This window comes from Eptatretus burgeri, chromosome 15, assembly GCF_056783735.1.
Source record: "Eptatretus burgeri isolate ZD-2024b chromosome 15, Ebu_testis_v1, whole genome shotgun sequence".
NCBI lineage: Eukaryota > Metazoa > Chordata > Myxini > Myxiniformes > Myxinidae > Eptatretus > Eptatretus burgeri.
In genome coordinates this window covers 15,896,148-15,923,914 of record NC_140975.1, presented here as the reverse complement: position 1 = coordinate 15,923,914, position 27,767 = coordinate 15,896,148, and the positions used below count along the sequence as shown (strand labels likewise).

Below are 27,767 nucleotides of genomic sequence, written 5' to 3'. Positions count from 1 at the left end.
AACTCCACGGCCTGACAGGTTATGAAGCAACCACAGATGCCGACAAAAGCAATTACACTGAGCAGGGTCCTCATGTCCACAGTCGCATCACCTACTCGTTGGTACAACTACCTGAGCTAGGGTCCACACCTCAATACCTATTATGGCCAAGCGGGACCAATCGGTGGGGCAAAAACTTCCCGTCTATCGATTACATACATGCTATATCGGATCAATGAAAGTTGGGACAAAAGCGAGGCATATTTGAAAGAAAACAATTGTTAATTTACACACACACACACGCACACACACAAACACACACACACACACACACACACCCACACACACACACACACCCACACACACCCACACACACGCACACACACACACACACACACACACACACACACACACACACACACACACACACGTGCGCACACACACACATCTCGCCCACCCCAGGGACTTCATTGTGTCCCTTGGCTCATGAGGCTGCTCACCTAGGGCCAGGAACGACTTGCTCCTGCGCCAGTATCCCAGCGCAGGTGGGTCCCGCCCGACCCACACTCGAGCATACAATCCCCGAACAGACAGTCTGAGATGTACTCGCACTCCTAGAGCATGAACAGCCCCGGGGGCATCGACAGCAGCCCCGGGGGCATCGACAGCAGCCCCGGGGGCATCGACAGCAGCCAAAAAACATATTTGGACGAGATTTTGTGGACATGTTGGGTGTGTGACAAGAGCGAATCGATTCGATTTTGGTGAAGATTCAGATCCAGAAACTAGAATTTTAAATGATTCTTCACCATTGAGAGATAGGTCCAAAAACAATTTTTGCACATCTCAAAAACCTATGGACGGAGCCGGGCAAAACTTGTTGGACATGTTGGGTGCGTGACAAGGATGAATTGATTCGATTTTAGTGAAGATGCGGTTCCGGATCCGGATCTGAGAGTTAAAAAAAAGTTTTTGTGAGCGATTCTTCGCCATTGAGGGATGGGCCAAAAACGATATCCGAGTCCAGCATGACATTTCAAAAAGTTATGGACAGATTATAACAACACTTGGTGGATGGGTTAGTTAGGTGATGAGAACAAGTTGATTCGATTTTGGTTCAGGTCCGAATCCAGATCCAGCCTATCAGTGGGATACAAAACCAACAGTTCAGTCTGGCGGAGTTTATGCACTCTACCAAGTGCCCTTCGAATTTTTGATGTCATTGTTAGCTTGCAAATGACGTTTCATGTCAACTTTTCATCAAGGTCAAAAGCAGGGTTTATTTTAACGTGCAGTAGACCCGTACTTGTGCAGTTCTAAACTAATTTGTGCAGTTCTAAATCCAATTTTGTGCAGTACTAAAATTTAAAATAAAAACTGAGTTTATATTTATCATAAAATTTATAATGGGACATTGAGTAGTTAGCAAGGCTGTTCCAAATTTCTGCGCGTTTTGTATGCACTTGGATATTTACGGTTATACTTTTAGCTAATGATACTAATTTTATAGACTCCAGTGAGGCATCCTGTGTTGTGTACCTTGTCAAAGGATACAAAGGAACTTAAAATCTATAAAATGTAAAAAAAAAATAGCCATTACAAATGCTTCTCAGACCCAGAGAATCTCAAACACTGGGCCATGGCACCTGCCTCAAATATTTGTGCAGTTCTAAAATTTCCTTAAAATAAACCCTGGTCAAAAGTGTAGAATATCCTGAAAGTAGGACTGGAAACTTTTCATATTTGTATGCACTGTACAACTATGAGGAAGGTTAAATTTCATGACGTAATCTGATGAGACGAGTTGGCAAGAGGCTTTTTCAACAGTCGCTAGGCTATGATGTCATCCAGAGGGAGAGTGCTGTGAGCGGTTATGAAAGAAGCCAATTAAACAACAGGAGAGATGGTGCATGCAGTCATCCAATCTGTGTAGCTGTCTGCAGACCTATATCCTCTGGCTTTGTCTAGCAACATACCTCAAGCAGGGACGCTGTGAAAGGCAGAAGCTCTTCAGTGCCTGGGCTCTCGGGTTTATGCTGCAGCCTTTGACAATATCATGAAATGAGAAAGCAATGGAAAAACCGACTAAGATAATTACATATTGATTATATTGTACGCACACAATATTACATCTCCGTCAAACCCCCTCCCGGAATTCGCACACCACCCACTCACCACCCCTCGGGCAGCAGAATGATATCACGCGTCAGACAGCCATAAGGGCTGGAGAATTATAAAAAGATGCATTACTTCTAATGAAACAACATTTAAAACCATATTTACGTACGATATCTATGTATATATGTATATATGTTTTTCTTTTCATTTTTGATTGTTTACAAAAAAAAAAATTTGGATTATTACCTCCACCACCGAAGCTGGATGGAGGGTTATGTTGGTTTGCGGGCGCCAGCAGTGACCAATATTTTCGTTGTGTCTGTGTGTCTGTTGGGTGGTCGCTAGACTACCGTTAGTCTCAGGTTTTCCGTCTGTCTGTATGTATGTAATGGACAGCTCTGGAGGCCAGAAGATTCAACCGATTTTGATGAGACTTGACTGGTAGATTCATACCAAGATCAAGTTGTATGCTATTGAGCACCGTTGCTATGGACGCCACCGTTGCCTCGCAACGGGACTGAAATTTTTGAAAAAATCCGAAAAAATATTTTTATATATATTTTTTTCGAAAATCAAAAATCAGCTTCCGCGCTTTTATGCGCACTATAATCAACCTCTTTGTCAAAAATTTTCAGCCCGATCCGTCAAAAACTGTCTGACTAGTATGCAATTATTTAGCGACCACCCATGTCGCCTACCAGCTTGTCTGTCTGTTTGTTTGTATGCAGGATATCTCACAAAGTTGGAAACGGATCCAGATGAAATTTAGTGGGCAGGTTGGGTGTGTGACAAGGACGAAGTGATTAGATTTTGGTGAAGATCCGGATCTGGATACGAGAATTTTTGATCTCGGAAGTGATTTTTCACCTTTGAAAGATGAGGCCAAAAATGATACATCGCAAGATATCTCAAAAGTTTTTGGATGGGTTTTAACAAAAGGAGGTGGATGAGTTGGTTAGGTGAAAAGAACAAGCTGATTCGATTTTGGTTCAGATCCAGATCCGGCTTATCAGTGGGACACAAAACGTAAACTGTTCAACCTGGAGGGGATATGTGCTCTACCAAGTACTGTTGTCTCGTGATGTATGCAAATTTGACAAATACATATTTTACACTGGTTCGTCGTTTCACCAAATAAGATGAAAACATTTGGAGAAAATATACACCCATGGTATTGTTACGGATTTGGAAGCCTTTTGCACACAGACAGCAGTCCCTAAGCTTAGTTATTTCGATAAGAATGTGTATAGTTAGAATCCTCCCTGTGTTTAATGGGAATTTAATGTGTGTGCTGCGGGTTATTATATAGTCAGGTCTTTTTACATCTTAAATCCCCCAACAACCCTCCAAAGGAGTCGATGGCAACAGCCCCCCTCTGCTTTCGGCACTATTCGCATTCTTCGCGTGCTGGCATGCTGAACACGTGCGTAGGCGGGGTTTCATCGGTCGCTGGCGCTCTGGTTTTCGGTCCAAAAAAGGGCCTGGAGTCCCTCTTGTCCATTCAGCGAGAAGCGAGCGTCGGCCGACGCTCGCCAGCCAATGGGAAGCCAGAACGCCATATACTATTGTGCAGCCTCTTGGGGGGGGGAGGAGACATCGACACGCCCTCCGCCCAATGAAGGCAGGCCACCAAGGCAACCGACATGCCCCCCATCGAATGAGGGATGAGGTGACGTCAGAGGCGGTCCCTCTGGGCCCCGCACGCAAGGGGGAGGGAGAGTGTTCGGCGCGTTCTGTCTGCGCTGGCGCTGGTCTGCTCTCGCCTGGCCGGTTGGTGATCCTTTCGTCTGGTCTGGTTTTCTGGTCATCCTCGCAGCACAAGGGTTCCTCTCGTCTCGTCTGCCTTCGTGCTGGCTGCCATCCGTCGCATATCCCTCGCCCCTGGTGCTTGGTGCTGCTTCAAAGCTGTGGGTTAGAGTAACACTGAACAAGACCGACCAAACCGCACAAGGCGGACAGGTGCACAGCCGGAATCTGACCTCCCCCCCCCCCCCCAGCTGACCTATCCTCCTCAGCTGGAGGGTCCAATAAAGACCCGACGAGGTCCATTTCTTTTAGGTGTGTGTGTGTGTGTGTGTGTGTGTGTGTGTGTGTGTGTGTGTGTGTGTGTGTGTGTGTGTGTGTGTGTGTGTGTGTGTGTGTGTGTCCCTGGGCCCAGTCCTGTAAGTAGAAACCGTTAAGTGTTTGCTTGTCCATTGATTGCATTTCTTTTCGTCGGTTTAACTCTGCTCCATGTGCTCCCCTCCCCATTAAAAATAAACCCCAATTGTTAAATGTACCAGCTCGTTGTCTGTGCTTTCTTTTATTGGCCCAGTATGGTTCGGGCTTGAGAATTAGGAAGGCTGTTTGTGCCGTAAATTGTTCATTTGGTCCAGCGCGGCTCTGGTAACTCCCGCTCGGTTACGCCGGACCCGAGTCAGTACATGCGACTCGGTTCGGACAGTGTCGGCCGAGGGTGTGGCTTCCCCGGTAGCAAGACGGCGTGAGTACTTAGGTAAATTGGAATAGACAAGTGGACCCTACCTCACGCCGTCAAAATATTGGCGACCACGGTCCTTTTCGCGACCCGTCGACTCCAGAGTTATCCGGGGTGACGACCTTTCCATTCCGGTGTTCGGTGGGAGATGGCCCAACTGCTCCATCAAGCGGTCGTCCTCGCCACCGACCCCCGATCCACAACAGTATATCATCCTCTTTCTTTGTGAAACTGTTCACAAGCACAATATTGAGGTTGAACTGACGTTTTTTGGTCATCATAAAGGTTTAAAAAATAGAAAAGGATTTAGAATGGGACAATTTTGACTCGCACACCATACGCAGTCAAACGCTAGAGTGTGTCATCAACAAGGCTTCTGGATATCCTACACTGGCATCTTGAACACCTTGTATTACTCAATTAGGTGATGAGAAGATTGGCAATATCATTTATCGAACCATTTCCATTAACAAATCAAGCTTGCTGTGTTACAAACTTCCTTTCTAGATCACAGTCTTCCATTGATCGTTTTTACATTCTTTTCGTCACCTTTCTTCGGGAAAGGAACTTACAGTCATCAGATCACGACTTTGCACCATGAGATTGTACAGGTGATGCACAAGTTGAATTACATTTCCTCCAAGGTACAAAATTAATTCTGCAGGAACATTTTCCACTCCAAATGCTTTCCTTATTTCAGAGAGAATGATCCCTCCCTGTGAAGAATATAATGAAATATGATGAAAGCCCCCAGGTCAGGACAGGTATGGGAGCATGCACCAGAGCAGCATGCCACTGCATCCACTTTCTGCTGGTACTCCAGAGGCCTCTGTCTGGCCATCCCCCAGGCAAATTCCTGCCCATTCCCATCTCCTTGAGATGCCAATCAACCTGCTGGAACCACAAGGCACATGGTCGGCACGTTAGCCTCCTCCACTTATGGGGTTCCCTTTCTGGGAGAATTTGGTAAGCAGGATCAGCATCAAAAAATTGAGGCACATATCCATACAGCCACAGCTGATGCTCATGGACTGTACAGGTAACAAATATCATCTGAATCTCTCTCAACAACTGCTTCTTGTACAAAAAGTCGAACCAGTAATAGCCAAGGATTCTCTGAAGAGACCTGGTACCGCAGGAGTTAAGTCTCCATCTCAGATCCCTGGTCAGAGTCCAGGTCTCACATGCATAGAGCAAGACAAGAAGCACCAAGGACCTGAATACTCAGACTTTCGTTCTCCTGCCGACAGCGCTACACCTCATGATCCAGTCAATCCATTACTCCCCAGGCCTGACCCAGATGTTTGTTGACCTCTGGCTCACAACATGCAGAGACATGAATATCACTGCCAAGGTAAGTGAATCTCTGTGTGACCTCAATATCCTCACCACAAACAGGTACAGACAAGATAGCAGCATTTAAGGTGTAATTGAAAGCTCGGATCTTAGTTTTGACCCAGGAAACCAGTAACCCAGTGGCTCTGACTCCACATTCAGTACCTCAAGGGCTCCCATAAGGATATCCAGCAACTCTGCAAAGATGACTGAATCATCTGCGAAATGACTGAATCAAAGATGACTGAATCAAGGTCAGAGATCTTAACATTCCCAAACGATGCAAGGCAACTTGATCTCTCTGACATCGTCTCCGGAATCAAGTCCAAACAAGTGCTGAAAAGTGTGGGGGGCAGTACACACTCCTGAATAACTCCACCAACAACTGGAAATAAGTCAGAGATGGAACCACCACACCTCAATGCACTCTCAGTAGCAGAGTGTAGTTCAGAAATCAGATTTATCCGTTTTGGTGGCACCTCACGAAGACAGATAATCCTCCAGAGGGCATCCCGATTCACCAAATTGAATGATTTGCGGAGATTAACATTGGCTGCTGGCAGCCCATGCCGAAACTCTCGTCTGTGTTCAGAGAGGACACGAATTGCAAGGATACGGTCAATCGTCGACCTCTTTGGTGTCAAACCTGACTGCTCTGGGTGCTGATGCTCAAGCAGATGGTGGCAAACCCTGTCAATAATTATCTGAGCAAAGACCTTGCTTGGCATGAGAGCATCGTCGCCCCTTGGCAGCTGTTTTAGTCCAGGTGATCACCCTTCCCTTTACAGAGAGGCACAACAAGGCCCCTCTTCCAGTCAGTTGGGATGACGCCTGTATTGCAGACAGAGCACAGAACTGCAATGCAATGACAGGAGTACATAATTTCCACCAGCCTTGAGAATTTCAGCATGGATGTCACAGATCAAGGTTATTTACCCCCTTTCAACTGGTTCACTGTAGCAACCTGTTTCCACAAATGAAGACGGTTCACAGTTGATTGGAAGGTCAGCAATATGGACAGTTACACCCCTGACATCCAACTCAACAGTTGGTGGGTCAGCTTGATACAGCCACTCAAAGTAACTGGCCCAGCGGGCCTTTACCTCGGACTGCCCTGTCAAGAGCCCACCATGCTCCACTCTAACTGCAGTACACCGAGGGATGGGCTTTGAGGAACGCAATGCATGAATTCCCCTTCAAGCAGGATGAGAATCACTTGACCACAGGTGATGCTCTACCCCCTCACAGATTCCTCGCACATAGGCCTCCTTGTCCACCCACAGTGCACATACAGTTTTATGCCTCAACTCTCTGAACAGCTCAGCTCTGCTGTTAAGCTTGGTCCTACAACTCTCATCAATAATATCCAGTCTCCCATGGGAGACAAATTCTTCTTTGCCTGACGGTGGGTACCAAGATATCCAACGGCATCATCAAGAATGGTAGTCTTGAAAGCACTCCACAACTCTTCAGGATTCCTCAAAACACCCAGACTCCCCCCAAATTCCTCACTCAACCTGTTTGCAAACTCCTCAGCTACCCTCTCATCCTTGAGCTTATCAACATCCAGCTGAGGCTGGGATGGTACCATTCTCCTGGTTTTTAAGCTGCAACTTCAGAGTTGCTACAATAAGCATGTGGTCAGTCTTGAGTAACTGAGCACTCCTGGGGACCCTGCAGTTCTGGATCATCTTCCAGTGCCCATCAATGAGCATATCAATCTCCTTTGCACACCACCAGTGTTGGAATAATAAGTCCAGCGATGAGGCTGTGGGTGCTGAAACCATGAACCAGCCACCCTAATTCCATGACTTCTTCCAAAGTCAAGGAACTTAGTGCTATTCTGGTTCACAGTTCCAGACCCATGGGGACCAACACATGTCTCATAACCATCCTTATCAGTTCCAGTCGATGCGTTGAAATCCACTAAGATGAGTAGATTATCTCACCTGGGGCACTGATCAACCACAGATGTGTGCACGGCACAGAATGCCTCCTTCACAGTGAGATCACTTGCCTCAGTTGGAGCATATACAGAGACCTGGGAAATGACACCCAAGGAGTGATGAATCCTCAGTCTCATAATATGCTCGCTGACCAGTGTTACCTCAATTATCATAGGTGTCAACTTATTGGACACAGCTACAGAAACTTCTTGAGCATGGTAACCATCAGAGTGACCAGACCAGTAGTAGGTGTAACCACCCGTCATGATCTCGCCACGATCCGGTCTCTGAACCTCAGAGAGTGCTGCAATACCAATGTTCAAACACTGGAGCTCAGATGATCGCAGAGACAGTTGTCCATCCTCTCTTAGGGATAGGACATTCCAGGCACCCACCCGAAAGGACCGCCTCAAGTTAACCCGAGGAGACCGTCATTTGTGGATGACATTTCAGCACCACTCCGCCACACAATAGTACAATCTGACCCGGGAATGTTACCCCATGCTTTTCCTCTGATCATCAAATAATGGGGTCTCAAAGGCTTTGCCCCAATCCCATCATCCAGTGAGCTGCTCTGTGAAGGGCAGCATCACAGGAGGAGCAACAAACTCCCGTGGAGTAGGTTTTTAGTCGTTTTTTTGCGTATTTTATGTGTTTTGCGGAATTTAGTGTGTTACAGTGGGCAGAGTGCAAATCCTGCCACCAACCTCCGAGAAAGAGGTTCTCAACTGCAGGAGAACATCCGCAGACACAATTGGGCACCAGATATGGATGGCCATTGGCTCACAAGGTACTCCTCTGCTTTTTGACAAGTTTTGTTTTTAATCCTGATGGGGGTCCATATCCATACACCGTCCTCACCAGGAAGCCTGGTGGGGGAGACGGTTCAGTCGCTGACAACCAGACCATGAAAGAGATCAGTGCAGGTTTACATGGTACCTGTAGCATGTCACAGATCTAATCTGGCCTGACATGACAATAGTACACTCTGAGACCAAGTGAGTGCTGCAACACACACAAAAAAAAAACCGCATAAAATAATCAGCAAAGAGTACCTCCACAAAATAATACTAATTCTGAAGTCATCCCTCTTTCCAAGGAACAAAACCAAAGCTAAAAACCAACTTGCAGTGCCGGTATTCCAATATAGCTGTGCAATTATCTACTGGCCACTATTTGAGATCAACAATCTAGACACCAAAGCAAGGAAACTTCTAAGTATTCACAAGATATTGTACAAAAACCAATGCATACCGAGGTTATAAGTATTGAGACGAGAAGGAGGAGCTGGTTTGATGGAGCTTAACCAAGTGAACAGAACATCGTGTGTCAGGCGAGCGGAGTATGTGGAAAGCTCAACAGACTATCGGATGACATTTGTGCACGAACAAGAAAACAACAATCCAGAAAAAGGATCCTTAATCCATTTAGCAACAAACTTCCAAAGACAGGTACAAATTACAGATACCACACAGGAAAACGAAACAAAAACAAACACAGCCCCAATGATTGCAAAGAAAAACTAGAAGGGCACTCGGTAGAGCGCATACCTCCACCACGTAATGCCTGATCCACGAGAACATATCAGGCCCAATACATTTTTGAAATATCATGCCATACAGTACTATGTACTTTTTGTCTCAATCTCTCAATGGTGAAGAATCACTTTAAAAATTAAACAATTCTCCTATCCAGATCTTCACCAAAATTGAATCAATTCCTCCTTATCACACACCCAACATGTCCACCAAGTTTCATCCGAATATGTCCAAACCTGTCTGCGATGTCGTGCTATATACCATTTTTGGCACGATGTCTCAATGGTGTAGAATCACTTACAAAATTATCAGGTCCTGATCTTCACCGAAATTGAATCAATTCTTCCTTGTCTAAAAATTGAATCAATAAACACCCAACATGTCCACCAAGTTTCATCTGAATGCGTCCACAACTTTTTGAGATATCGTGCTATATATCATTTTTGGCCCACTCTCTCAATGGTGAAGAATCACTAAAAAAAATTATCATATCCGGATCCGGATTCAAATCTTCACTAAAATTGAATCATTTCTTCCTTGTCACACACCCAATATGTCCACCCAGTTTCGTCCGAATGCGTCCACAACTTTTTGAGATATCGTGCAAGACTGAGCGAAGGCAGCAGTGGTAATCATGGCGATGCTCCGCCAAAAGTCACCGGTAGGTACAAATAAATGATTTTTAAAAAATTATTGTGCTGTATTTATTAGTTGTAGACATCTTGTACAGTATCACGAAGTACCTATCCTCATCCACTCCATGTTATATCTTCCTCTGGCAACGAAGTTGACGCCAGAAATGCATCTACTGTACTTCATTAATGGAGGTGTTAATGTTTTGGTCATGTTCTATCTCTGGTGGTGTAGAAGGTTGGTGTTTAAGACTGCTTCAATAGCGCTGAACTTTCGGGATTTTTAAATTATCTTTAAAATCATTATCTATCTATAATTCCAGCAGTGTGTGTGTGTGTGTGTGTGTGTGTGTGTGTGTGTGTGTGTGTGTGTGTGTGTGTGTGTGTGTGTGTGTGTGTGTGTGTGTGTGACCGCTGTTTCTCGACAACCACTGGTCCGATCTAATTGAAACTTGCCAGCTATATTGCTGGGGACCTGAGGATGTGCCTTTTCAAGGTTTGATGTTAATCGGACAAGTGGTTCCCAAGTTATGGCCATTTATTTACCAACCAATGACAAGACACGTTGCTGCGGCCATTTACTTACTGAACCAATGACAGGACACGTTGCTGCGTAGGCCGGTGCGCGGCCGGCCGACGATGACGTCACGGGCCGCACCGGTTACGATGGGGAAAGGGCGCCATAGTTCCCGTGGCGTAGGAGAGGCAATGATCAACGGCAGCGAATGTCATGGCAAGCAAAGACAGGGAGGTAAAGTTGATTTTAATTTGGATTTTAATTAACTCTGTGTGGAAGTATCACAGCAGTTGTTACTTCAATGAAAGCGATAATTCGTGGAATGCATGTGAACATTCCGTACGGGCACGCACTACTTCCGGATAGTGATGACTTATTGTATTCTAATAATTTCTCGATTTCTTATGCGCATTTGTAGATAAACACAATGCCCCAATCCAGTCATCATTTACGAGAGTGAAGGAACGGCCTGTGTGGTTGTTTGAAAGTTTTTTTTATCTTGCCAAAACGAAGTTTTGCAAGATATGTTAGTCAGCTTGTATGTTTTTTTTTTTTGTCTGTAATCACGTATAAAAAATTCTGCAGAGCACAGTTATCATTGGAAATTTTTGTAACTTCGCATATCAGAGGCCTATAGAGGTCCCTTTCAGCGCACAAAATTTTGAAGGTCAAGGTCAAAGGTCAAGGTCACTTTGGTGCAAATCAGGGAAGTCGACGAAACCCTTATTTTTTGAGTAATTTTGATCGGATCGTCTTCAAACTTCATGGGAATATAGTTCATGGTCTGGCGCTCAGCTGATTAATTTTTGGTGGCGATTGGCCTTGACCTTCATATGTTTTTTTTTTGTTGTTTTTTTTTTTGGTCTGTAATCACGTATAAATCACTCTGCAGAGCACAGTTGTCATTGGAAATTTTTGTAACTTCGCATATCAGAGGCCTATAGAGGTCCCTTTCAGCGCATAAAAATTTGAAGGTCAAGGTCAAAGGTCAAGGTCACTTTGTCGCAAATCAGGGGAGTCGACGAAACCCTTATTTTTTGAGTAATTTTGATCGGATCGTCTTCAAACTACATGGGAATATAGTTCATGGTCTGGCGCTCAGCTGATTAATTTTTGGTGGCGATTGGCCTTGACCTTCATGGTTAGCACCTGAGGTCAAACATATTTGACCCCAAGGTCAAATTTTCAAGTTTTAGGAACCATATCATGTAGTACCTCAAATTGAACACCTCGATGAGTGCTTTCTAGATACGTCAAGCTTGAGACATTATGACGTCATTTGGTGACGTTATGAGGCAAACGCATATTTTTCATGGTTACTCTGTAAAACGATTCTCATCGGAATCTCTCGTAGGCAGATATTCCTCAAGGAGTCGCTCCTGGTGGATAGCAGCTCTGTTCACCTCAGTGTGACCTTAAAGAAGTCACACGTGGTCACCTTTTGGCAAGATACGGGTCACCCTGCGGGTGACATTGTTTTTATTTTTTGTTTGCACGTACGGCCACGCACGTACGGCCACGCATGTACGGGCATGTGAGAGCGAAGGAACAGCCTGTGTGGTTGTTTGAAAGTTTTTTTGTTTGTTTGTTTGCACGTATGGCCACGCACGTACGGGCACGCGAGAGCGAAGGAACGGCCTGTGTGGTTGTTTCTGGTACGCAATTTGAAATGTTTTTTTTTTTTTTGCACGTACGGCCACGCACATATGGGCACGCACGTATGGCCATGCACGTATGGGCACGCACGTACGGCCACGCACATACGGGCACGCAAGAGCGAAGGAACGGCCTGTGTGGTTGTTGTTTCTGGCTCGCAGTTTGAAAGTTTTTTTTTTTTTGCACGTACGGCCACGCATGTACGGGCACGTACTAGTTTTATTTAAATTGAAGTACTGTATGTACTTGAACACTGCGTGGGGTATCGTGTTCTATCTTGTTGCTTCTTTTATCCCCTCTCGTTTGTTTGTTCAACGCACCTTCATAAACTCACTTGGTCTCAGAGTGATTCGACTTGTTTTTGATCGCAAGCCACATTGGCTATTAATGTCCGTTAAAGGACCGATTGGGTTCATGGTGGTTAGTGCCCAGGAAGTAACATACCTGCATCTGGGTGACCACCGCTCGGGTCACTAATCTGGTAACCAGACGCACGGTATTCCCAGCATGTCACCCAAATAGCTCAGGCGTTCCACCTGAGCACGGTAACATGGCAAACAGGCCCGAGACCTTGCTTCGAGTACATTATTGGGTTGGCCGGCACAACCTGTTTGATGTAGCTCATTAGGATTCTGACCTTACAACTGGGGCGAGTCTGGTAACTGTAACTATACTCTATTTACTTAATTGCATTGTGATGGGACGGGGGTGAAGTGGGGAGGAGAACAGTCAGGTAGGCACGAGGACATCACCAGGCTTAAATCTTTTTTCTTATTCTTCAGACAAGGGGGTTGTAGGGTGAGGAATGAATGAACACCGACACCACATTCACCATTTGACGAGACCTTCTCGGCTCTCACAGACATTACAATCACGACCAATTTTTTTTTACAATTACCCATCGATACTCTTCGTCATTTACATACCAGTCATGCCAATATCCATGTACCCCTCTATCCCCAATGGTTATAGCCACCAATCTGATTCCAGTTTAAACCAATCTACCATTTCTGCTAATACTACCTTTCCAGGCAGATCATTCCATACATTCACTACTCTCTGAATGAAAGACTCCTGCCTTACTGCCGTCCTAACTCTCCTCTTCTATACTCTCAGGCTATAGACCCTGGTCCAGTCATTGTCCATTCTGCCAAACATACAAGTGTGATTTAACATAATGAAATTCCAATTATTTTGGCAAACTTTGGGCAGATATATTTTATCCACGTTTGTCTCGTCGTCGTCGTCGTCATCATCATCATCATCATCATCATCATCATCATCATCATCATCATCATCATCATCATCATCATCATCATCATCATCATTTATCTGGCCCACAGCAGGTACAGGTAACATCCACTTGAGATGATTGTGCTGCTGAATCAGTTTCTTGCTGAAAGGAATGCACAGGTTGTTTGCCATTGGCTTCCCATCATTGTTGGGATTTGAACCTGCAGTTCCCAGATTATGAGACAGAAGCGAAGCCAGTTGAGTTCCCCCAATATCAATGTACTAATTAGCTATGGTTATCTATTTAATACCTATGCAACTATGGCAGACCTTTAATCCTATCCCTCCCAAATTTCTTTCCATTCTCTCCCTAATGGTCCTACCCTACTCTACCTTCGTATATCAATCCGATCACATCCTCTCTTCCTGTTCCAACCTTTCCTCATCATTAATTTGCTGAATTTAACCCCTCTGCCATGATGCATTCGTAATAATTGGACGGTTTAAAAAAAAAAAAAAAACATTCCACGTGAACATGTCGTCCTCTGGTGGAGTGAACCCGCAATACAACCCAAGTTTATTGAAACACAACAACACCACATGTTGGAGATGTTTCAGTGTGATGAAGCCATCTTCAGCGTTTATAGATAAACACACCATATCAACTGCACGACTTGTGGGGATTTCCTCCAACATGGAATCCACTTTATATGTACAAAGATCAAAGCAATGTAGGGTAATGGTAATTTGATCTGCTCGGTTGAGTACACTGAACACCTTGCACAAGGGGGCTCTTCAACTCGGTATCTAGGCTTTTCTCACGTGACGTCACAAAGCCACGTGCCTTTGTTTATCCACCATCTTGCAGGTCAATCTTGACCAGCACACTGTTTTTTTTATTGCCCAAATCACTGCTGCTATTTACAATGCCTGACACTTGTTCGGGACGACAGCAGGAACCCTTTAGGAATATAATATGACGAACACGGAAGGAGCACACAAACACCAACAACAACAGCTCTGACAACAACCATGATCTATATATTACTAAAACTCGCAACTTGTATTTATGTATGTATGTTCCCGAAATACAGCCAAAACGGTACACGACAGTGTAAAATTTTTAGGGCCATCTTACTCACCATTCTCCTGCGGTGTGCACTATCAAGTTTCATTCAAATCGGGCAACGAAAAAATTATAAAAAAAATCAATCCCCGATTCAGTCAAGTACTTTTCGGGAAGATTTGATCAAATGCAGACAACCTCAGCGGTATAGTTCGCTGGAGCTATCTTTTTTTTTTCTTCAAATGATTTTTTTTCTTCAACCGCTGTCAAAACGGGAACCCAACGGGTTCACGGGTCGTCTAGTGCGTTATAAAATATCCCTCTTCGCATGTTTTACTTTATTTTCCATCCTCATTGACACTCACAGATAGACATGCAATATGTTTGTCAAGTTCAACAAGCTGTCGTTTGAATAAACCTGTCAGCAAAGCCACGGGAGGCATGCCCAGTCTGTCGGACTAAAAACCTCAATTTGGTTTCTTGTCTGTCTGTCTGACCGCGATACATTTGGCCGTCACTTATCCAATCTCAACCAAACTTGACAGGAGGACTAAGCGTCACACTATGGAGGCTGTCGTGACCTTATTTCCCCCCCTACCCCAGGGGGTTTTCTGCCTTGGACAAAATCTGTGTTAAGGTGTATATATATAGCTTATAATGGCATTTTTCCAAGGCCGCTTCTCATAGCGAAAGTAATAACAACAACAATGATAATCGCACAATATTAATGGTATTACAAAACAATATTAATACTAATAACATCTCATCTCCCCAAGGGGTTTTTCCTCCTTGGACAAATGTGTTAATGTGCCAAGATAAATAGCTTATCTTGGCATTTTGTGGGGCACCCAAACTGAAAGTAAAAAGATTATAAACCACAAACACGTATGATTACCTTTTTAAACAGTCGCTACTGCTGTTTAGCACGAAACTGAAAGAGAGGAAACCTGACATTCTTGAGGCATTGTATATGCTTATCGTGTCCCCCACAGAGTATAATAACATGACCCTTCCTGCCGTGACCACATGGAGCAGGTGTACTAACTAGTTACTGAAAGGGGAAAGCATCCATGCGTGTGTCACGATACGTTACAAAAAGTTTCTCCCGTCATACAATCGTAAAAATGGTGCAGTTGGAAAGCTAATGATCGATCTACGTGGTTGGAAAGATAAAAAAAAACTATTTACTTGGAAAATTTGTGTCGTTCAATCACATTTTAAAGGCCCTCTTTCATTGATTGAAGAAGAAGAAGCAGGAATGGGAGCTTCATGCAGTGGTGGCAATGGTAATATTTATTATTCTACGACAGCAGGAACTCTTTAGAAGGACAAAGAAGGAGCACACAAAATTATATACAACAACAACAACAACAACAACAACAACAACAACAATGGCTACATGTTATGAAACATCCATTTTCATTTGTTTCACTTCATTTACCATCCTCATTGAGATACACAGATGGGAGATAGGCCTGCAATATGTTTATTTAGTAGAACATGCTGTCTTTTGATTCAATCCATCAGCTAAGCGACGGGTAGGCACAGCGAGTTATCCCTAAATGAGTGAAGTTTCTGCAGTGCCGCAATAATTTCCAGGAGCAGCTGCTGCTTCCATTACTTTCTGCTCTTCTCTTTTTTTGCTGTTGATCATGCGAGTCTAGCACGCTGTTCTTACTACCATAGAGAGCCTTCTTTGCCCTCTCATTCTCCAGTTTCAACTGACTCCAGTGCTTATCCCGGACCTGTCCACCTGATAAATAGTGGTGCCGGTACCGTGCAGCCAACACATCAGGACAACAACACTGGCAAAACAACAACTATTTTCTGTTTCTGTGCAATTTTGAGAGCTTTAGATTCCACAGCACCAGCCCATAGGTAGATGTGTTGCTGGGGCCTCAGTCCATAGGGGAGAGCAATACTCCGTTGAGTGATGGTCATAGGCCTTGTAGGCTGTGAGTCGTTCTGAATTTCCAAGGAATCATTTGGAACGCCGAAGGAAGGCCAGTCGGCAGCTGGATTTTCAGGTCAGCTTTGCTGTATGGTTGGCCCACGAGAGGTTGTGGCTGATGGTAAGGCCGAGTTGAGTAGGTGACAAGAACCAGCCCATCAGAATTTGGTTAAGGTCTGGATGCAGATCCGGACACTCGAATTTTTAAAGTGATTTTTCACCATTGAGAGTTGGGGGCAAAACGATGTATAACACGATATCTCAAAAAGATGTAGACGAGTTATAACAAAGCTTGGAGGATGAGTTTGGTCGGTGACAAGAACATGGTTCAAGTCTGGATGTAGATCCATCCCATCGGTGGGATGCAAAACATAAATTGTTCAGCCTGGCGGAGATATGCGCTCTGCCAAGTGCCGTTCTAGTTTTTATATGTGAATACGGCAAACGTTATAAAATAAGAGGTGGAAGTGGTGCTTCTTACCGTTGTTGAGCAACCAGTTCCAGTATCAGCTCCATCGTCTTTGTTCACGTGACCTGCAGTGAGCAGAGCGAGTTTGCACCGGCTGACTTTTACTCTTTGGTATCTTCGTTTACTGAAATTTTTCGACGTTTTTATTTTTCCTGGGATATTGGCTTCAAATTGCATCAGTATGCAAAATTTCAGCTTTCTACCCGACCTAAAAGGAACAAAACATTGATATCAGTGAGTGAGTGAATGAGTTAGTGAGTTAGTGAGTGAGTGAGTGGTTAGAAAGAGCTTTATATATTAAATACATATTCTAAACGAGTAATGATAAGGAGGTTCCAAGTAATACAACTTTAACCTCGGTGATTGTGGTGACACGATATTAAATATTTAATGCTCAATGTAAGAATGCCCTTTTGCTTTCATGAGCGGGAGGAGGGGAGCACAGAGAGTTAGGGTGAAAGCAAATATGGGGGAAGGGGCTTGGGGAGTTGTGGTGGGAAGGGGTTGAGGAGTTGTGGAGGTTGATTTGAAGGCTTGGAGAGGGGAGGGATTGAAGCCTTCGGGTTGGGAGAGGGAGGTAGAGGACTTGGGGTTCGTGATGGGAGAGGGGGGGGCGTAAGTTGAGGACTTCAAGTAACATTTTACATAAAGTGGAATTTCCACAGGTATCTGCTAGTATAGTAATAATAATAATAATAATAATAATAATAATAATAATAATAATAATAATACAAGTTCCTTTGAAAGGTATTTCAAAGTTTGATGACATGAACTAATCAAAACCTGTACCAGCATTGCAACCTATGGTTATTGGTCCATGCTCTAACTTTTTAAATGCTGAGCATCAAGCAAGGAAGCAGCACATGCCATTTTTAAAGCAATTGGTATGATTCAGCCAGGATTTAAAGCACCGATCTCCCACGCTTAGAGCAGATACTCTAACCATTACACCACTGAGTGAATCTACTTTACTAGATCATTTACTTGCTCTGTCTTCTGGCAGACACCCAGAACGGCATTTGAAGACCATGTTGCCATTGCTCTTGCTCCATTTGGGTCACCTACCCCCACCATCCCTTCTTCACATCCCATCTCCCAACCCATCTGGGTTAAAAATATGAACTCAACCCTCCTCTCCTTTGAGATGGTGAAGGGGTCTGTGCAAGAAGAAGTTTGTTTGGGAGGGAAATGTCAGCTCCGCACATGGACGGCTTCTTTATTAACTGATGGATGACTGGCAATGTTTCACCACCGGAATGCAGCGCTTCACTCCATCAAAACCAATATTTACAAATGTACTTTTACAATACCCTCTCAGGAATAGTTGTGAAGCCAAAAGTTGATTTAGCTACTTGGCAAAGTAGCGACAATTGTTTTTTTTTTTTTTTTTAATCACACCAACATGCACAGCAGATGGTTGTTGGATCGTCCTCGCTACGTACGGATATAACACGTCCCATTGCTCGTGTGCGCACTGCCGGTGTGAAGGATGGATTTCTCTGCAAAGGTCTCATCCTTGCCATGAATGAAGCACGTCAAGCGCATCAATCGACGTGAAACGGTTAACGCGTCATGCACGGATCCCCATCACGCGACATCTTCTCGTGCAGCCGAGACAAGTCGGTGGATCAGCGAGGAATAGTGCCCTCTCTGTCTTAAAAAAAAACGCAATTTCCACCTCGCTACGTCTTTAAGGACCATGATGTACAAGCTCGAACCCCTTCGCCCCTCGAGCCTTTCCGTAATGATCGACGTTAACCCTTGAAACCCTGGTGGCCGTTTTACCAGCCACTATTCAAACCTCCATACCCCTGAGTGGCCGGATTTTTCTCCAGGGAGCCCAGGGTATGGGAGTCGAGCCTCACCGCATTAATGACACCGCACTTACATTGTGCCAGAGCCTTCGATTCATTGCTCGCACTCACTCTGCCAGAATCTCTCTTGGCCAAGGATACACGTAAACAGTCAAATTACAGTGTCGGCACAAAGCATGCAAGATAATAGCTGTTAACAAAAATAAACACCTTGTAAGGACTCCGTGTGAAACAAGCTGTTCAATTACTTCCACAACAACAGACAGATCAAAGTTGTGAAAAAAGTGTCGAATTTGATTTCAAAAAGAAAGTTCGAGCGTCTCTCTTGGTTACCTTGTTTAAGTTGTCCTTTTCGGGTGTTAACAATATTGCGGATCCCCTGCTCGGCCAAACAAACGAGCTGATTCACGACTGTGTTGTAATTCAGCGTATTGCACACGTATGTGATTTATCTCCGAACTACAGCTTATTGATACTATATAATAAAAGGTATAGGCTGTAAATGGTCGTGTTGTTACACACACACACACACACACACACACACACACACACACACACACACACACACACACACACACACACACACACACACACACACACACACACACACACACACACACACACACACACACACTCAGGGCCGGATTTAGACATGTGGTGGCCCCTGGGCAGCCTTCAGTAGTGGAGGCCCACCCGAACTGAGAATACCAAAAAGGTGACAAGACATATTTACAGTCATCCATAACGTATATTTTTCCAGAACAAAGAATCTGAACTTCTATATAAAATAGAGAATGAGGTAAGGTGAATATCTTATATCTGTTACAGATGAATATCTTATATCTGTTCCACTAACTACCAACTACCATTGAGGTACTCACAAATACATTTTTCCTTACAAATTTTTTTTCTTGAAATATGTGGAGGCCCCCTGGTTGTGGAGGCCCCCTGGTTGTGGAGGCCCCCTGGTTGTGGAGGCCCCTGGGCAACTGCCCAGCTTGCCCATGCCTAAATCTGGCCCTGCACACACTTGTCATCCTGGTTTTCCAAGAGAATTTCTCAACAATCACGGAGTCTCGTGGGATTAACAATCACAAATCACGGATTGGTACACCGTTGCTCGGATGCCCAAATCTGCCGGCATCATCTAGTTCAGGTGAAAAAGAACCCACCGTGCCTTTCAGGAAGAGCGAGCGAGTTATCGCCAGCACCTTGGACAAATGACCTCAACTGTAACGCGAGGCCTTGCCATCTGGATCGTGAAAGACTTGGATCAATTTTTTTTTCCCCCAGTAGTAGTAGTAACAGTAGTCGTAGATTACAATAACCAATGAGGAATGAAACAACACACACACACACACACACACACACACACACACACACACACACACACACACACACACACACACACACACACACACACACACACACACACACACACACACACACACACACACCTGTTGAACAAGGAAACAACAATGCTGCACGTATATTATTACTTTCAAACAACCTGCTATTTGCAGCAATGTCGTGATAAATGTGACAACGATCCACACAGTTGACTTATTACGGCACGAGATGAACCCGAAACGATTAGGATACCAAACAAAAGATCGTTAGATTGTGGTGGGAACAACGAAGAATGGCGATAGATACAATGCATGATGCTGCAACTGGTTATCATGGAGGGGGACATGATGTCAGGAAAAAGAGAAAAAGCGGATGGTTTTGAAGGAGGAGAGCAGTGAAAGCGACAAAAGGTGGGATTCATTCAAGCATTCAGTGAAGGAGGCTATCTACGTATTACGTACGCACATAAGGGACGACGAGGAGGATTGAGAATCGGAAGATTTGGAGGAGGAGAAACATACTAAAATTGATTTGCATTGTGCATCACTGAATTGGGAAACCAACTATTTTTGAGATCAAAGGTCATCTTGAGGTCATACCTCTAACATCTTCAAATTTCATCTGAAATTTTTTTTAATTTCCATCCAAGTAACCTGAAAATTAAGCAGCACTTGCACAGTGCATCAATTAATTTGGAAACCAACTATTTTTGAGGTCAAAAGGTCAAACTTCTAAAATCAATTTCAATCGGAAAAAGAATCAATTTTCATCCGATTGACCTGAGCTTTGATTAAGATTGTCAATTTTAATCTTCATGAAATGGACAATGCAAGGAAGGAGGGATGCGTTGGACCGATATTTTTGCGTACGTAATATGTAGATGCCCCATGTTTTTTTTTTTGTTCAGATGGCTCGACCTGTAAACCTGACAATCAGAAATGGTATTGGAAGCGCGTTTGGGCGTGTTTACTCAAGTCGAACATCCCATTGTTATTTACAGCTGTGAAAATGTTCGGGACATCTGACAATGCAGCGGAAGGGGTGATTGTTTGTACTACCCAAGGTTATTTTCCATTAACACTTGAAGTCCCTGCCAAGCAGTCGAACAGAAAACACTCACACGCTGTACTCGAAACACTGTGAGTGCAACTCACGCGTGTGCACCGCACGTCCGTTTCTGCACACCTGTACTTACATTATAGGTACTAGTACTTGCCCGTACGTGCAAAAAAAAGAACAATTGTGACGTCATAGCACCGTGTCCTGTCATTGGTTTGGTAAATAAATGGCCATAACTTGGGAACCGCTTGTCCGATTAATATCAAACCTTGAAAAGGCACTTCCTCGGGTCCCCAGCAATATACCTGGCAAGTTTCAATCAGATCGGACCAGGGGTTGTCGAGAAATGGCGGTGGCAGACAGACAGACAGACACACAGAGATTGCTGGAATTATAGATAGATTGGGTGATGCGTTTGGGGGTCACTGAACGTCGTCGCCCCCATGCGCCTTTACCCTTAGCCCTGTTTGATGGCGTTTAATAGTTCACATAGTATACTTTCATAATCGTCGAACGGCACAATCTTTATAATCCAAGCAGGACAGCCGGCTCACACACAGCACAACCCGACCTCCGCAGGGTAATGGATCACCCTCGAGTCGGGTTACTCAGCTGTTTGAACACGAGTTAAGTTCATGGATCCAAGTCTTTGTTTGATCGGATAACATCTGTTTTGTCTGTGATGGTGATAACGCGGACCTCGTGGAGACGTCCAGAGTCCCTATGACGTCACCACTGCTTGGTGGATTAAATCCATACGAGCCTTGATCGCTGTCCTTATGGAGGGGTGAAGCAGAAAGAGTGGTTTATATGACTTATTCTTCTTTTTCTTCTTCATCTGACTCTTCTTTGAAAATATCCTTCATTTACCCCCACCCCCCCCGCATCCCATCCAGAAGTTTTGTTTGACCCCCCTACCCCCCTTTTTGTGCCAGTCTTCGTTCGCTGTTTGAATCTTTGTGAGAAAACTTTCGCCAACGGAAGAGACTTTAATTGCTGATCTGCGTATTGACTGCAAATCTGAACATAAACATGGGTTCGAGTTTGGTGGAACGGTGGCAGACACACGGTTGAACTCTGTCTGACAGTGTGTCATGGTGGGGGGGGAGGGGGGGAACTGTACGTCCTGATGGACGTGAATTGTACTGGGAACGTGCGCTGATCACGTGACACTGGGAACGTGCGCTGATCACGTGACAGCGGCACCGCAACATCGATAGAAGACAGTGGCAGGTACAAAGCAGAGCAACAATCAATTGCACAACTTTCTCAAGAAGATGTGACCAGCAAGTTTCCATCGATATATTACGTATGTAAAATGCAATAGTCGATTTGTTGAATTATATTGACAATAACTGAATTATATTGACGTCATAGACGAGAAAATGAATAATGAGGTAAATCAACACTCAGAGGGCTTCTGTGTACACGGAACAGCAAGTCATGCAACATGACATCCGATGACGATGATACGAGCACATGATGTCATGTCGTTTATCCGACGCATGACGTCACAAATAGCATCTGATCGCAGGTTGAGTGGCCACCGGCTTCGCTATCGGTTATGGCCCCGGAAGGTTTCTAGTGGACCCGGTGCTCAAAACTGCCATTACCTCCGACACCGAAGGTGGACGGACGTCATGCTCTCACCCCTGTCTACATGCCTGTCTGTGTGCAGGATATCTCAAAAAGTTGTGGCCGGATTCGGATGAAATTTGGTGGACATGTTGGGTGTGTGTGACAAGGACCAATTGATTCGATTTTGGTGAAGATTCGAATCCGAATCTGGGTACTAGAATTTTTTTAATTACCTCCGCCGCCCGAGGTGAAGGAGGTTATGTTTTCACCATTCCCTGTTTGTATATTACTTGCAAAATCGAAGATTTTTCAAGTGTATTGGTCAGTCGGTTTTGTTATTCTGTCTGTTTGTCCGTCAATCGCCTACAGGTCACAATTCCAAACCGATCTTCACGAAACCTCACTAAGTTGTGGTGGTCGTCTCAACTGAGAAGCCTGTTGATTTTGAGGTCAAAGGTAATCTTGAAGTCAAACTTCTAAAATCATCAATTTTTATCTGAAAAATCGTCAATTTTCATCCGATTGACCTGGGAGTTGAACAGGATTTGCATTGTGCATCACTGAATTAGGAAACCAACTATTTTTGAGATCAAAGGTCATCTTGAGGTCATACCTCTAACATCTTCAAATTTCATCTGAAAATTTTTTCATTTTCATCCAAGTAACCTGAAAATTAAGCAGCACTTGCACAGTGCATCAATTCATTTGGAAACCAACTATTTTTGAGGTCAAAAGGTCAAAGGGCAAACTTCTAAAATAATTTCAATCTGAAAAATAATCAATTTTCATCCGATTTACGTGAGCTTTGATTGAGATTGTCAATTTTAATGTTCATGAAATGGACAATTTGATGTATCCATGGCAACCTTTAGAGAAGGAGGTGGATTATGTAAGTATCGTGCTCTGTATGATGTCTATTTATTCTTTGTTATTTGCAAAATCGAAGATTTTTCAAGTATATTGGTTAGTCGATTTTGTTATTCTGTTTCTCTGTATGTCTGTCTGTCTGTCTATCGCCTACAGGTTACAATTTCAAACCATTCTTCACGAAACCTCACCACATGGTAGAGTTTGTCACAAGGAATATGCCTATTGTTTTTGAGATCAAAAGGTTAAAGGGTCAACATAGGCCCAAGGTCAACAACTAAAGTGGTGTATTTCTAAAATCCTCAATTTTAACTCATTGACTTGAAATTTGAAGAGGATTTGAAAATCATGTCACTGAATTCAACCACCAATTATTTTTGAGGTCAACATAGGTCAAAGTTAACCAAAAAAGTTAGATGAGATTTCTAAAATCCTCAATTTTCCTCCAATTGACTTGTAATTTGAAGAGAATTTATAGTTTAGGTCACTGAATTCAACCAGCCAATTATTTTTGAGGTCAACATGAACCAAAAGGTCAATGTAGTTCCAAGGCCAACAACGAGGGTGGTATTGCTAAAATCCTAAATTTTCATCCGATCCATTTGAAATTTGAAGATGATTTATATTTCAGGTCATTGAATTCAACCAGCCAATTATATTTTAAGGTCAACATCGAACAAAAGGTCAACATAGGCCCAAGGTTAACAACTAAGGAAGTATTTCTAAAATCCTCAAATTTCGTCTCATTGACTTGAAATTTGAAGAGGATTTGCATATCAGGTCACTAACTTCAACCACCAATTATTTTCGAGATCAATATCGGCTAAAAAAAAATCAACATTGGCCGAATTTCTAAAATTGCCAATTTTCATCCGATTGGCTTGAAATTTGAAGAGGATTTGCATATCAGGTCACTGAATTCAACCACCAATTATTTTCGAGATTGCCAAAAAAGGCCATAGGCCAAAAAAAATCAATATTGCCCGAATTTTAAATATTGGCAATTTTCATCCGATTGCCTTGAAATTTGAAGAGGAGTAGAGGTCAATGACCTGAAGAGAGCTGGGACCACAGTGTCAAAGAAAACCATAAGTAACACACTACGCCGTCATGGATTAAAATCCTGCAGCGCACGCAAGGTCCCTCTGCTCAAGCCAGCGCATGTCCAGGCCCATCTGAAGTTTGCCAATGACCATCTGGATGATCCAGAGGAGGAATGGGAGAAGGTCATGTGGTCTGATGAGACCAAAATAGAGCTTTTTGGTTTAAACTCCACTCGCCGTGTTTGGAGGAAGAAGAAGGATGAGTACAACCCCAAGAACACCATCCCAACCGTGAAGCATGGAGGTGGAAACATCATTCTTTGGGGATGCTTTTCTGCAAAGGGGACAGGATGACTGCACCGTATTGAGGGGAGGATGGATGAGGCCATGTATCGTGAGATCTTGGCGAACAACCTCCTTCGCTCAACAAGAGCATTGAAGATGGGGCGTGGCTGGGTCTTCCAGCATGACAACGACCCGAAACACACAGCCAGGGCAACTAAGGAATGGCTCCGTAAGAAGCATCTCAAGGTCCTGGAGTGGCCGAGCCAGTCTCCAGACCTGAACCCAATAGAAAATCTTTGGAGGGAGCTGAAAGTCTGTGTTGCCCAGCGACAGCCCCGAAACCTGAAGGATCTGGAGAAGATCTGCATGGAGGAGTGGGCCAAAATCCCTGCTGCAGTCTGTGCAAACCTGGTTAAGAACTCCAGGAAACGTCTGATCTCTGTAATTGCAAACAAAGGTTTCTGTACCAAATATTAAGTTCTGTTTTTCTGACTATCAAATACTTATTTCATGCAATAAAATGCAAATTAATTATTTAAAAAGCATACAATGTGATTTTCAGGATTTTTGTTTTAGATTCCGTCTTTCACAGTTGAAGTGTACCTTTGATAAAAATTACAGACCTCTACGTGCTTCGTAAGCGGGAAAACCTGCAAAATCGGCAGTGTATCAAATACTTGTTCTCCCCACTGTATGTGTGAGAAAGAACCGTTGCTATGGACCGCTCCGTTGCCTAGCAACGGCCGAAAAACCTCTAAATGTGGGGGTATTTTAACGATAAAACAATCTGCAGCATTAACCCTTGAAGCTAGAATCATGAATTTTATTGTGCTTAATCCTCAGGTCATTCCCCATCGAACGGGCCCATCGCGTCAGGTTCTATTGGGTAGTCGACTACCCATGTCCGCCTCTCGGCTTGTCTGTTTTTTGTCTGACTGTTTATCACCTTCAGCTTACAATATTAAACCAATCTTCACGAAACTTCACCACATGGTCGAGTTTGTCATGAGGAAGAAGCCTATTGTTTTTGAGGTCAAATGATCAAAAAGTCAACATAGGCCGAAGGTAAACAACTTAGGTGAGGTTTCTAAAATCCTCAATGTTCATCTGATTGACTTGAAATTTGAAGAGGATTTATGTTTCAGGTCACTGACTTCAACCAACCAATTATTTTGGAGGTCAACATCGACCAAAAGGTCAACAACTAAAGTGGTACTTCTAAAATCCTCAATTTTCATCCCATTGAATTGAAATTTGAAGAGGATTTGCATATCAGGTCACTGAATTCAACCACCAATTATTTTTGAGGTCAACAAAGGCCAAAAGATTAATATCGGCCGAATTTCCAAAATTGCCAATTTTCATCTGATTGACTTGAAATTTGAAGAGGAGTTGCATATTTGTTCATTGAATTCAACAACCAATGATTTTTGATGGCAAATTTGTTTCATGGATTTTGCAAATATCGTGCTCTGCATGACATTGTCTTGTTTGCTTGTCTGTTTGCCTGTGTGCAGGATATGTCAAAAAGTTGTGGACGGATCCGGATGAAATTTTGTGGGCAGGTTGGGTGTGTGACAAGGACGAACTGATGAGAATTTGGTGAAGGTTCGGATCCGGATGCGATGACTCAAATTTTTTAAAGTGATTCTTCACTTTTGAGAGAAAGGACCAAAAATGATATATAGCACGGTATCTCAAAAAGTTGTGGACGGATTCAGCCGAAACTTGGTGGACAGGTTGGGTGTGTGACCAACACAAATTGATTTGATTCTGGTGAAGACCGGAATCCGGATCTGGATACGAGAGTTATTTAATTCTTAAAGTGATTCTTCACCATTGAGAGATTGGGCCAAAAACGATATAGTTCTGTTTAGCATGATATTTCAAAAATGTAATGGGCCCTCTTTGTTCTCGTGGATCAGACATGACATGGCAGAGGTATGCGCTCTACCGAGTGCCCTTATAGTTTTTTTTTGAGTGATTGATTTTCACCATTGAGAGATGCGGCCTAAAAACATATCCAGTAAAGCATGACATTTCAAAAGGTCTGACGAAAGTTAGTGCAGAGGTTTGGTGTCTATCTGGGACGAATTGATTCGGTTTTGGTGAAGATTCGGATGCGAGAATTTATTTATATTTTCTTATATGTTTCTTCACCATTGAGAGATGGGGCCAAAAACGATACATACTTTTTTATTATTATGTTGAAGGCTTCAGTCACGGACTAAATCACTAAATGGTCCTCATCGAGGCCAAGCCTTAAATAAAAGAACTGCGTTGATAGAAAAGTAAGGAAAGAGAGAAGAGTCAAAGAGTTTTTGAGGAAGTTAAAAATATGCCTTTTGAAAAGGGGAAGGTCATAAGTGTTTGGGAAGACGTGAGAAGGTGAAGAGTTTCAGAGTTTGGCAGTGGAGGGGAAGAAACAAACATCATAACGGCCCACCCTTGAGTTGCCAATGGCCACACAATAATCATGCGATGTCGTGGCTTGTCGAGTATTCCTTGGTCTCGCTAATGGTGGAGGTACACAAGCAGAAAATTCTTGCAAACAGAAACCGAAGTAATATCTGTAAAAGAGAGAAAGAGAGCCTACTATGCGCCGTAATTTGAGCGGGTCCAGTTTTGAGGCCGCATTGGTCGAGTTGACAAGTCGAATAACTTTGGATTCAATTCTGTCCATAGTGGGGCAGATAACAGCAATTTTTGAGAGGAATCGTGCAAATGATGATACAAGCATCAAATTTGGCACATTTGTTCTCCAGGGGATTCGAATCAAATCTGCCTGATTGGCCATTTGAAAATCCAAATTTTGAAAAATTTGAAAAAAAATCAAAAAACTTCAAAAAAGTCAA

At 43.7% G+C, this 27,767-nt stretch overlaps 1 protein-coding gene across 1 annotated transcript in view; it reads right to left on the bottom strand.

Moving 5' to 3' along the window:
• The window catches only part of GINM1 (glycosylated integral membrane protein 1), an 87,559-nt gene that overhangs the window by 20,554 nt on the left and 39,238 nt on the right, over positions 1 to 27,767 (bottom strand). Inside the window, exon 2 of the mRNA XM_085855832.1 lies at positions 16,929 to 17,124. Coding sequence (XP_085711958.1) covers positions 16,929 to 17,093 — 165 coding nt within the window. The 5' untranslated portion in view covers positions 17,094 to 17,124. The remainder of the gene's footprint in view (positions 1 to 16,928; positions 17,125 to 27,767) is intronic.